Consider the following 12,260-nt stretch of genomic DNA (forward strand, 5'->3'; position numbering starts at 1 on the left):
GAGCCGAGAGGAGAGACGAAAGGGGAAATAATGGAGACGAGGGCAGATGGCGGGAGATGGTTCGGGATGTCGGAAGAGGAGGCGGAGGAGAGAAGAAGATAAGCCGAGGGAGGCGTGGAGTGGTCCGGTCTGGGATCGCCGGTATCTGGGGTAGACGGAGGGGGAGGGGTACCCCGTGTTCTTGTTCAGTGTTGTATTCTGTATACTCCATCTGTATCTGTGTCTGTGTCTGTGTCTGTATCTGTATTCTATATTCTATATTCTTTATTCTAATTGTATCATTGTACTATTCTCTTCTTCTATAATTGCAGAGTATCATATCATATCATATCTACAACAGTGGGCAGTGGGCCCGGCAGGCCGGAGCAGGAAGGTCAGGTTCCACCGGAAGCACGAGGACAGGTCTCAGACCACCGTGTGACTGGCAGCTGCATGCGTTGAATGGAGAGATGGATGATAGCAGATGGAAGATAGAAGATAGAGAAGATATATGAAGAAGATAGAGAATATATAACATATTTAAGAGGATTTAAATAGATGCAAACAGAAGAAAGAAAAGAACAGCTGTTTGTTGTATTGTGCTGAGCTCAAATGCCGAAAGCGTCCATCGGAGCTCTCTCTGTTCTCTTCTCTCTTGCTACTACTCTTACTACAACAACAACTACTATTCTACTACTACAGCTACAACAACAACAACTACTACTACTACTACTAGAATACATACAATACATACAATATAATTACTTTTAATAACTAATACTTCACTACATAATTAATAAAACCCACTTAGTCAGCTCGGCTGCATGGGTTTGGGTTATCAGGAGCTGCCCTCGTCGAACTTTTCTGCTCAGATCATCTCCTCCTCCTCTTCCTCCTCTTCCCCGTCCTTAAATCCCTTCGAACCCGCCCCTCCGCCCACAATGAGGAAATCCCACTCCTCCGCCGCGCTCTCCTCCGCTCCCTCCTCCTCCGCCTCCGCCTCCGCCTCCACCCCCATCAAACCCGAAATGGCCGCCGTCGCAAACTCCCCCCTCCCGCTCCCCCACCCTACTCCCGCCGCCACCTCCTCGACCACCACCTCCGCGACCTCCTCCCCCTCCCAGCAGCTCCCCCGGCCCTACAAATGCCCCATGTGCGACAAGGCCTTCCACCGCCTCGAGCACCAGACCCGCCACATCAGAACCCACACCGGCGAGAAACCGCACGCCTGCGCCTTCCCCGGCTGCCATAAGCGCTTCTCCCGCTCCGACGAGCTCACCCGCCACTCGCGCATCCACACAAACACAAACCCCCGGCGCTCCTACAAGGCCTCTTCCGAGCTCTCAAAGTCCGCTCCCGCGTCCAATGCGCCCTCCCCCCAGCCGTCGCCTCCGCATTCCCACGCGGCCCTCAACATCGCCCCCGCTGCCCCTCCTCCGCCCCCCGCCGCCCCTCCTCCGCCCCACGCTGCCTCCACCTCCCCCCTCCCTCCCCACCTCCACTCCCCCTCTGCTTCCTCTGCCGCTGCTCCCCAACCCTCCGGCGCTCCTCTTCCCTTCGACATGCACATGCTCGCCACCGCGGCCTCCCAGCAGCTCGAGCGCGAAAACTCCGTCCACTCCGCCCACTCGCGCTCCTCGCTCTCCATCCTCTCCGCCGCCTCGGCCGTCTCCCCCCAGCAGCACCTCCCCCTCCCCGGCTCCCAGCACCCTCTCCACCAGTCCTCCTCCGCGACCTCTCTCTCCTCCGCCTCCGCCTCCTCCTCCTCCTCCTCCCAGCACCACCACCACCTGCACCACCACCATCACCACCACCGCTTCCCCGGCCTCGCGCCCTTAACCCCCTACAACCCGCCCTCCTCCTACGCCTCCTCGTCGACCTCGACCCCCGCCGCCCGCCACGCCGCCGACGACGACCTCTTCACCCCGCGCCAGCACAAGCGCTCGCGCCCAAACTCCCCCGCCTCCACCGCGCCCTCCTCCCCCACCTTCTCGCTCTCGGACTCTCCCACCCCCGAACACACCCCGCTCGTCACCCCCGCCCACTCCCCCCGGCTGCACCCGCGCGAGCTCGAAGCCCTCCAAGGCGTCCAGCTGCCCTCCATCCGCTCCCTCTCCCTCAGACACATGCCCCCGCCGCTCGTCCCGCTCGAGGTCTCCGACCAATCCGCCTCGAGCGCACCCACCCCGGCCGGCGGCGCCTCGGCCTCCGTCTCGCGCAGCGCAAGCGGGACCAACCTCCGTCTGCTGCCGATCGCAGACATCCTCGCCTCCGCGCCCGCGTCGCCCAGCTCCTCGTCCGACTTCAACAAGCGCATGCTGCCACACCCTACCTCTGCGCCAATGCAGCAGCCCCAGCACAACAGGCTCGGCATATCTGATCTCATCAACGCTACCTCCGCCAGCGCAAACAGCACCTCCACCAGCGCGACCAGCACCGCTACCAGCAGCACCGCCTCTTCTTTATCAGGCGAGGACCAGCCGCGATGGCAGTAGTTCTCTCTCTCTCTTTTTGCTTGCTTTAGCTGTTTATAGACTTGTGTTTTGTCTTTGTGTTTGTGCTTTCTACGGTGTTTGTACTCTTATTCATATACTATACTATATTATCTCCTCTTGTTTGTTTATCCGACTGCGGTTCGGCAGCTTGTGATTGTACTCCTTCGGTCTGCTTCTGCTTTCTACACTCCACCCTACACTATCAATATGCTATCTGTGTAGCTTATGTATAGTCAGATTAATCCTAATCACATCAGTATCATAAGATCTCTTTCACTTCCATCTCTTTGATTAATAAGATTGAGGTAAAATCTGTTCTATTATCAGCAATATGCAAACACAAACGCCAGCTAGTAATCACACAAATCCCACGCAAATAGCAATGTACAATAAAAAGAGTAGAGATCAACCCTGTATCGCCTCTATACAGTCTAACAAATCAAACATCACGGCGACGAAGAAGAAAGAAACACGAATCCACTTTCCTCCTTCTCCTCTTCTTTCTTCTCTTTTCCTGTCTTTGTCGTCTTGCTCATCACAAAACTTAAGCGACTCTGCTGTACACTCCGCAGCATCGACTGATGCCCTCTTTTCACTCCGCCGCCTCCGGCTTTCAAAAACGCGCTTAAGCTCTTTTGGTGGCCGTCTGCGCTTACTGTTCTCTTTCTCGTCACTTGTTTCTCTGTCTGTTTCTCTTTCTGTTCCTTGTTCTGAGGTTGGCTCTGAGGCTGTTGTTCTGGTTTTGCTGCTGCTGCTGCTGTAGTAGTCGCTGCTGACGGCGCAGCAGAAGGAAAATACCTCCTCCTTTCAATCTTCCTCCTCGCCGCCTCCGCAACAGCAAGACTGCTAAACCCAACCCCCTCACTCGTCACCCTCCTCTTCCTCTCCCCTCCCCCCTCCACCAACCTCACAGGCCTCTCCACATCCCCACTCACAACATCAAACGCCATGACCTGCTCCCTCTCCGCGCCGCCGCCGCCGCCACCGCCACCACCGCACACCGCCCCGCTTGCGCTCGTGCTCCCCATGTCGAAAATCCCCGCGTCAACGGCTCGCGACGCGCTGATAAATGAGGAGGCAAGCTGCGGAGGCGGAGGTCGGAGGTGATGCTGCTGTAGTGCCGCATCAGTGACTGCTCGGCCGCCAGCTGACGTTGCTCGTCTGTGACTGGCAAAAGATGTGGACGACTTGACGTTGCCGCCTGCAGATACCTGTCTTCGTCGCTTACTGTCTTCCGCGTAAAAGTCTTCATCATCGTCAAACTCATCCCACCGTCGCTCAAGCTTACTAGACGTGGCGTAGTACTCGTACTCGTACTCATCGTACTCATCATACTCGTCATATCCCCCAGAATACTCTCGCGCATGGTGTGATAATACTTCTCTCTCATCTTCCATGGTCTTCCAGCGCCCCTCGGCCTCGGCCTTGCGCCTTGAATGCTCGCTATATCCCTCGTTAGTACCAGCACCTCACAAACTAAAACAAAAACAGCAAGGAAGGACCCACACCACTGCACTTTCGCCCTTGTAAACGTTTTATTATCCGGACACTCGCGGCCCAGCGTCCGCGCCAGGCTCTTCATTTCAGGATACGACATCGTCGGTATTTTATCGCGGAAACATTTCACCGCCTCGGGAGTCATGAACTGGGATTCTTGCAATCCTACCGATCCTCGCTCCTCCGCACGGCGCATGCCGGTGTTTAATTTTGGGTGGGTGAGGTATAGCAATCCCTTTGCGCGCGTCATCGCGACGTACAGCAGTCGCCGCTCTTCGTCGAGCTCTCCATCCACTGCGCGCTTGTGCGGGATATGTCCTTCGCAAACGCCAGGGATAAACACCACAGGCCACTCCAATCCCTTCGCACTGTGGATCGTCGAGATCGTCATAATCATATTCGGATTGACCTCGTGCACTTCCTTCTCGGTCGGCGCCAGATTCACCGTCGCCAAATACCGACCGAGCACGTCTTCTAGCGCTGCCGACCGGCCGCTAACTCCCGGCACATCCGGCAGATCTGGGTCCGCCGGCATCTCCTCGAAATCCTCCATCTGATCGAGGAGATCTCTCACGTTCTCCCACCGCGTCGACCACGTTTCCGGATGTTTTCGCATCAACACGCTCTTATACTCCAGCTTCTCCAGCAAATGCTTTGTCATATTCACCAGCGGCTGATCGATTCTCCTCCTTGGATTCATTAGCTCGTCGCATTCTTCTATAAGCTTCACAAACTCCGCCAGCTTCTGCCGTTGTTTCTTCATCACCTTCAGCTCGCCTTGGGTCGCGAGCACGATCGCGTCCCAGAGTGGCACCTCATGCGCGTTCGCGTGACCGAGCAGTGCCACCATCGCCATGCCGCCGATGCCCCGCCTAGGCGAGTTTATGATATTCAGCAACGACTGACTGCGCCGGTTCTTGATCAGATGTAGATACGAAAGCACCAGCTTGATCTCCTCGCGATCCCAGAACCGAGACCCACCGACGACGCGGTAGTCGATTCCCACCCGCGTCAGCGCGGCTTCGATCGGCTTCATCGCAAACCCTGTCCGCACGAGCACCACGAAATCAGCCGGCTTGAGAATCCCGCACGAAAGCGTCAACAGCCGCTCGACTTCCTCCGCAATCAGCCGTGCCTCGGCCGTCGTGTCCATGACGGAAATGTACGAAGGCTTCGCGCCCATGTCGTGGTTCGGCCGTACTTCCTTCTTTATCCGCTCGGTGTCCTGCTGAATGACTGTCAAGGCCGCGTCGAGGATGTGACCGCTGCTGCGGTAGTTTTCCTCAAGACTGATGATGGTCGTTGCGGGAAAGTCCTCGGCCATGAGCGAAAGATTGGTCGCCAATGCCGCGCGGAAACCGTAGATGGACTGGTCCGGATCGCCGACGATCGTGATGTTTTCTCTTTCTTTGGCGAAAAGTTTCATCAAATTGTACTGTACGGAGTTTGTGTCTTGGTACTCATCCACAAGCACTGCCTGGATGTTGGAAACCACTTTCGGAAATCTTTGCAACAGTTTGACACATTGTAGCAACAAGTCATCAAACTACAATCCGTCAGTAATCACATCGTCAGCAGAAAAAAGAAAATCAGCACGTACGTCGAGTGTTTTGGAATCTTGCAGCTTCTCCTGATACTTTTTATAAACTTCAAGCTCGATACCGTTGATCTCGGCAGTAACACCTGGCGAGTCAGGAAAATATCCATGTGCCTTTGCTTTTGAGATTAAATCTCTGACCCTGCGAGCTTCCGTCCGGCCTTCTTTGAATCCCATATCTTTACACAAATCCTTGACATAGTGCAGCGAATCTGAGTCGTCTGCGATTGTAAACCCTGAGGGGATCCCGATCAAGTGGCCGTACTTGTGAAGATACTTTCTCGAAATCGAATGAAATGTGCCGAGTATCAGCCTATTCGCGACCGAAGGCCCGATCATCTCAGCGAGCCGCTCGCGCATCTCGTTCGCGGCCTTGACGGTAAACGTCGTGATGATCATATCGCTCGGATGCACATTCTGACTGAGCAGGTACATCACGCGCGAAATAAGAGTCTTGGTCTTGCCCGTCCCTGGACCGGCCAGGATCTGCAGCTGCGAAGCAAGAGGGTGCGTCACGCTCTTCGCCTGGGCCTCGTTCAACATCAGCCTGAGCCGTCGCGGCGGTGTCTTTATGATTTCTTTGATGACCGGTGCTCTCGATGGATCGTCGTCCGACACCGACGGGCTCTCAGCAGGAGGCTGTAGCGTGCGTTCCTCTTCCTGCTCTTCTTCGTACACAGGCAGCCGCTCCTCTATCTCGCGCGATGTGGTGTTGACGTCTGAGTGAACGGAGTGGTCCATATCAGTTCTTGTAACTTGTATCTACTCGAAAACCAGCCGACATTATCGCTCTGCCAGTCCTCGGTCTCTGTATTTTATCGCTTTGGTGACAAAACCATCGCCGACGCGCTCAAATCTTTCGCGCATCCTCAGGTCATGTGATGTGCTTATGTAAACGCACATCCGCCGATCTTCAAGTCTGAGCAGCGCGCGGCTTCTTCACGAGTTTAGAGATCAGTGAAGATGGCAGAGAAGCAGGAGTACAAGCAAGTGGCGGAGGCGATTGGTGAAGGGGCGGTGAATGCGCATAAGCTGTATTGCCCGTTTAATAACTGCTCGAGTCTGATTCTGTCGCCTGGCGTGGGTGTTTTGACAAGGAAACCAAAGATTCCAAAGGTCAGTCTTACTGTAGTTGTATGTGGTTATGGTTATCTAACAGAGTACAGGAATCCTTTCCCTCTCGCGCAATTGAGGAAGAGAAAGAGCAGGAAGAAGAAGAAGAAGGCGACGATCTATTCTGGGTTCTCACAGATCCATTCCAATTCGACAACCTCGGCTTCAGCAAGAGTTCGACGACAGGAATCAAGTATCTGGCCTGCGCGGACTGCGACCGTGGTCCGTTGGGATATCATGATGCGAACGTGATTGAGCAGGGTGGACAGGCGGAGTATTTGCTCAGTGCGAAGAGGGTTTTGTATAAGAAGATATAAGTATATTGCAGATTCAGTTCGGAAGGCTACAGCAGTGACAACGTGATTGAGAAAGAACGGCTGTATAACCAAGCTACTTTCTTGCTAAGGAGTGTTTGGAAATTTAAGATCTCGCTGAGAGATCTCTTGAAAATTGCTCGATATTTACTCGACATTTGCTCGAGATTTTGCTCAGATTGGTGACTTTTTGGCGTTCATGGCTATGTTTTGTCATTTTGTCTATCATACATTCTGCCTGTCTCATGTTTTTGGTTACCAGTATATACGCACACGACTGTTTGGTTAAAGAATAAACCAGTCCCACCCCTCCTATCCAAGTTGACCATCTGACCACGACCACGTCCGCGCCCGTGCATTTTACTATACTCTACACCGACCATTCAGAAGTCAAACCTGCACAGCACATTCACCGTCTGATACGAGCCCGAATACGAACGAGAGAGGTCCAGTGCGTTCTTGGCCCTGGCTCTCTCGTTATCGTAGCAGCGCTCGTTCCACTGGTTAATAGTTCGAGTTAGAGCAGTCTATTTGATTAGAGTGAGAGATCGCAGATGAGAGAAATGACACTGTAGATTAAAAACGACCGACAGCCGGAGAACAATGAAAAACAAACGCCGCGAGATGAATAAACCTGAGTCAAGACTGACAAGGGACGATTGACACTCTTCTGCTTTCAGCCAACGGCCCACAGCACAGCACAGCACAGTACAGCACAGATAGGCACGCGCTCAAGCACAGACAGGTGGCCGTCGCTGGCCGGGGAGAATAGATAGTTGCGCTCGGGTGCTCGGGCATCCGTGCAGACAGACACAGCGCGGGCGGACCTCGAGCCGTGACAGAGTAGCCGATAAGATAAGACGTTATAGAATAGACAAGACAAGACAAGACAAGACAAAGAGCTATTGCACACAGCAGGTATTCAACGACGGATATCGGGATGAAGTTTTTCCTTGAGCTGCTGGTTCATTGAACGCCTCGTTCTTGCAGCCGAAAAATGTGAGCTGCGAGGATGACTCAAGGACAGCTGCTTTGTCCGGATGCAGCAGCAGCAGCGATATGGCGTATGCCCGAGTTGTTGATATCAGCAGAACGCTACCCGCCGAGCGCAATACGAGCAGATAATAGCTATACTCTTGGCTAAGGTATCAGTTAAGAATAGGTCTTTACAAGTAGATACCAGGTCGAAAGCAAAGCAGGAACGCCACTCCCCACTCGACAGGCCTCCGACAGCCCTGGCCGACAACCCTGATCGAGTCTGGGTGGCGGCGAGATAAGATGATGGTACTGATAGTGAGCTGATGTAGATACGGTGTTTATACAATATTGATAATATCAATAATATCAATAATATCGATAGCTTAGCGGTTATAGACAGGCAGCTTGGCACTGTGGTCTTGACTATTGAACAGCTGCGGAAGATGGCGGGAAGTGGTGATAAAGATAAGCAGGAGGACTAGTGAAATCTAAATAGCCCAAGTCAGAGCGCAGAAAGGCCCCCACCTCGCTGTCGCAGTGCGCAAAAAGTAAAGAGCAGCGTCGGAAGATGAGTTGACTAGAACCAGTGAAATAGTTGGTGATAAAGAAAGAAAGCAGTTGGAAATAAACATTTCGATAGACGAGAGTTCGAGCTACTTGCTGCCTGCGTCTGTGCGCCGAGTTCTGATTGCCCGGTTCTTCTGATAAGTTATTGGTAGATGCAGATATGATAGTGATATTGTTGTTGGTTGTAGTGATTGTTAATGAGAGAGTGAAGTAGGGAGGTAGAGGTGTTGATAAGTGTTCTGCTGCTGTTACTATACAGCTGCTACTACTCCCGCTACTACTCCCGCTACTACTCCCGCTACCACCGCTGCTGCTGCTAAACTTCACCAGATGAGTCTTGTCAGTTCCGGCAAGCACAACCGCCGGAGTCTGTTGACTTTCTCTGCTGTCGCGCTGATTGACTCGTTGCGACTGTCACCCGACGCCGCAACCAGCTTCAGCACGCAGATGTTTCTATCAGCTACCTCCAGATATCTCTTTATATCATCTATATTCACTAACAAATAAACACAGCGACATCTCACCCACACTCTATCAGCGATAAGACCCGCTGGACCGGGTGGAGGCCCGGTACCGCACTCGAGATAAGACCTCGCCAAGACAGCGAGCTAACCCTGCGCGCCTGTCGCTATCGGATCCTTATCGACGATGAGGCTCCCTGACTCCTCCTCCTCCTCCTCCTCCTTCCCCAAAACGCTGCACTTAAATGAAACTAAAAACATTATCGTACTGCAAAAATAAAAAACTGAACCCACTTGCTGTGCTAATCTCGTGGACTATATAATCCTGCTTCTCTCCTGTCTTCTGTCTGTCTTCTGTCTCTGTCTTCGTCTCCAATCTCAGTCCTCACCACCTCTGTCCCGGATAAGCATACGCCATGTCCGCCATGAAGGTACCTACCTACCTCCCCTACCCTACTATCCCCCCTCTCTCTACATGCTAACCCCCACAGATTGAGTACGACGAAAAAGCCGTCGAAGTCGACGTCGTCCAGGACTCCGATGACTCCAACTACGGCTCCAAGGAGAAATACCTCGCCGAGACCTCCTCGGTCGAGGACTACGACCGCGAGTTTGTCATCAACCACCTCGCAAACTCAGAGTCTCTCAAGGACCTCATCGAAGGCGACCTCGACTACATGCTCGAAAAAGTCAAGGAGATTGACGCCGCCGAGTCGATGGAGTGGATCCTCGAGGCCATCGAGGAACACAACGGCGACGTCAACTTCCCCGACGTCACCATGGACAGACTCAAGCTGCTCGCGCAGGGCCAGGAAGCCTCCGGTCTCGACCCGGCGACCTACGACATCGACCTCCGCATGCAGGCCGCCGTGTTCAAGTACCACTCGCCCTACCCCGAAGTGCGCGCTGTCGTGAGCCCGCACGACGACCCCGAGATGGCGTGCGAGACGCTCCGCGCGTACATCATCGGCATCATCTGGGTCGGCGGCGGTTCGTTCATCAACGAGATGTACCACCAGCGCCAGCCCTCCATCACCCTCACCGCGACCGTCTTCCAGATTCTGATCTACCCGTCCGGCAGACTGCTCTCGCGCATCCTGCCCGACAAGAAAATCGGCTTTGGAAAATACAAAATGTCAGTCAGCCCCGGCGAGTGGACGTACAAGGAGCAGATGCTGGCCACGATCATGACCAACGTCGGCTCCGGCTCCACCAACTTCTTCCACTACGGTCTCACCATGCGTCTTCCTATCTTCTTCAACCAGACCTACGCCGGCTGGGGTTTCATGTTCCTCATGTCTCTTGTCACCAACTTCTTTGGTTTCGGACTCGCGGGCGTGCTCAGACGGTTCGCGGTCTACAACCCGCGCGCGCTCTGGCCGACCGTGCTCCCCATCCTGCAGCTCAACAAGACCCTGCTTCTGCCGGAGCCCAAGCAGAGCATCAACGGCTGGACGATCTCAAAGTACAAGTTCTTCTGGATCACCTTCATCTGCGCGTTCATCTACTTCTTCTTCCCCGACTACATCTTCACCGCGCTCTCGACCTTCAACTGGATGACCTGGATCTCGCCGCAAAACAAGAAGCTCGCCTTCATCACCGGCTCAAAGATGGGTCTCGGCTTCAACCCGATCACCACCTTCGACTGGTCGGTCATCAACTACACGACCCCGCTCGTCATCCCCTTCTTCTCCGTCGCAAACAAGTACTTTGGCGTCATGCTCGCCGGTCTCGTCATCACCGGCATCTACTTCTCAAACTACAAGTACACCGGCTACTTCCCGCCCAACAACTCGGCCGTCTACGACCGCTACGGTTCAAAGTACAACCTCTCGCGCGTCATCACCGACGACAACATCTTCGACCCCGACCTCTACCGCAGCTACTCGCAGGTCTACATCGGCGCCGGTAACCTCACCATGCTCGGCGCATTCTACTGCATGTACACAATCACCTTCACCTACATCATGATGGGCGAGTGGCGCACCGCGCTCAGCGCCTTCATGGGCGTCGCAAAGTCCTTCTTCGAAAAGCGAGGAGCGAGCGGCTACGCGGCCTTCAAGGACCCGCACTCCCGCATGATGAGCAAATACCCCGAAGTCCCCGAGTGGTGGTTCATCCTCGTGCTGGCTGCCGCCATCGGCGTCGGCGCGGGCGCTATCTGCGGCTACCCGACCGGCACGCCGTTCTGGGCCATCATCGTCGTCATCCTTGTCTCGATCGCGATCCTGATCCCGGTCATCATGGTCTTTGCGACAACCGGCTACCTCGTCCCCTGCGACACGCTCACCGTCATCATCGCCGCCTATATGGTTCCCGGCAACGCGACCGCGTCGCTGCTGTGCCGTGTGTTTGGCTACAACACCGACGAGCAGGCCGAGTCCTTCATCTCCGACCAGAAGATCGGCCACTACGCCAAGGTCCCTCCCCGCGCCGTCTTCCGCTCGCAGATGATTGCGGTCTTGCTGCAGTGCGCAATCACCACCTCCGCCGTCATCTGGCTGATCGACAACACCCCCGACCTCTGCACGACCACGCAGTCCGCCCGCCTCGTGTGCTCGTTCCCCAACCAGCTCTACTCCAACACCCTTCTCCTCGGTGTCGTCGGCCCCCATCGCACATACGACAGGCTCTACCCGCTGCTCAAGTGGTCCTTCCTCCTCGGCGGCATCGTCGGCGTCTCATTCTACTACCTCCGCCGCATCTTCTACCGCAAGCTCAAGTACTTCCACCCCGTCGTCTTCATGTCCGGAGTCACCCGCTACGGAGCAACCTACAACTTGTCGTACTACACCCCGGGCTTCTACGCGGGACTGGCGTTCATGTACTACATCCGCTCGCGCTACCTCCTCTGGTGGACAAAGTACAACTACATCCTCTCCTCGGGTCTTACCGCCGGTACCGCCTTCAGCGGCATCCTCATCTTCTTTGCGCTGCAGTACACAAGTACTACCCTCAAGTGGTGGGGAACTACCGTCTCGTCGGCTGGTGTTGACGGAAGCGGTATCGCGACGCTGTATCAGGCGCCGGTCGATGGATTCGGACCGCCTGTTGGGTCTTGGGAGTAGTTTTTTTTATCGTATCGTAATCTCGTCTCTTCAATTTAATTCAATATATTCATCATAATTCGAGAAAACTAGCGTAGCCTTCGCGTATCTAAGCGTATCTAAACGACCGCCAAGATCATCTGAAGTGCTTCGTAGATACCCTTCTCCAATCCCACAACTTCCTAAAACAGACAAGGCAAAGCTGATAGACG

The 12,260-nt window shown here is 54.5% G+C and overlaps 4 protein-coding genes across 4 annotated transcripts; 3 read left to right on the top strand and 1 right to left on the bottom strand.

Moving 5' to 3' along the window:
* Positions 1-864: 864 nt before the first annotated feature.
* BZA70DRAFT_252419 (uncharacterized protein) lies at positions 865-2,752 on the top strand. Its single transcript, XM_064910722.1, has one exon. The coding sequence runs from the start codon at positions 921-923 to the stop codon at positions 2,472-2,474; it is 1,554 nt and encodes a 517-aa protein (XP_064765444.1). The 5' UTR covers positions 865-920; the 3' UTR covers positions 2,475-2,752.
* Positions 2,753-4,562: 1,810 nt separating this feature from the next.
* BZA70DRAFT_103434 (P-loop containing nucleoside triphosphate hydrolase protein) lies at positions 4,563-6,390 on the bottom strand. Its single transcript, XM_064909340.1, has 3 exons — positions 5,572-6,390; positions 4,738-5,517; positions 4,563-4,660 (listed from the first exon to the last, which is right to left on the bottom strand). The coding sequence occupies exons 1-3, from the start codon at positions 6,307-6,309 to the stop codon at positions 4,598-4,600; spliced, it is 1,581 nt and encodes a 526-aa protein (XP_064765445.1). The 5' UTR covers positions 6,310-6,390; the 3' UTR covers positions 4,563-4,597.
* A 1-nt stretch (position 6,391) lies between these two features.
* BZA70DRAFT_103399 (Mss4-like protein) lies at positions 6,392-7,098 on the top strand. The gene is made up of 2 exons (XM_064909339.1): positions 6,392-6,684; positions 6,735-7,098. The coding sequence occupies exons 1-2, from the start codon at positions 6,532-6,534 to the stop codon at positions 6,996-6,998; spliced, it is 417 nt and encodes a 138-aa protein (XP_064765446.1). The 5' UTR covers positions 6,392-6,531; the 3' UTR covers positions 6,999-7,098.
* A 2,019-nt stretch (positions 7,099-9,117) lies between these two features.
* On the top strand, positions 9,118-12,109 carry BZA70DRAFT_307874 (putative oligopeptide transporter). The gene is made up of 2 exons (XM_064914843.1): positions 9,118-9,432; positions 9,535-12,109. Exons 1-2 carry the CDS (start codon positions 9,418-9,420, stop codon positions 12,067-12,069), a joined length of 2,550 nt encoding a protein of 849 aa, XP_064765447.1. The 5' UTR covers positions 9,118-9,417; the 3' UTR covers positions 12,070-12,109.
* The last annotated feature ends 151 nt before the right edge of the window (positions 12,110-12,260 follow it).

The sequence above is a fragment of the Myxozyma melibiosi genome (assembly GCF_037950935.1).
Source record: "Myxozyma melibiosi strain Phaff 52-87 chromosome Unknown BZA70scaffold_18, whole genome shotgun sequence".
Lineage (NCBI taxonomy): Eukaryota > Fungi > Ascomycota > Lipomycetes > Lipomycetales > Lipomycetaceae > Myxozyma > Myxozyma melibiosi.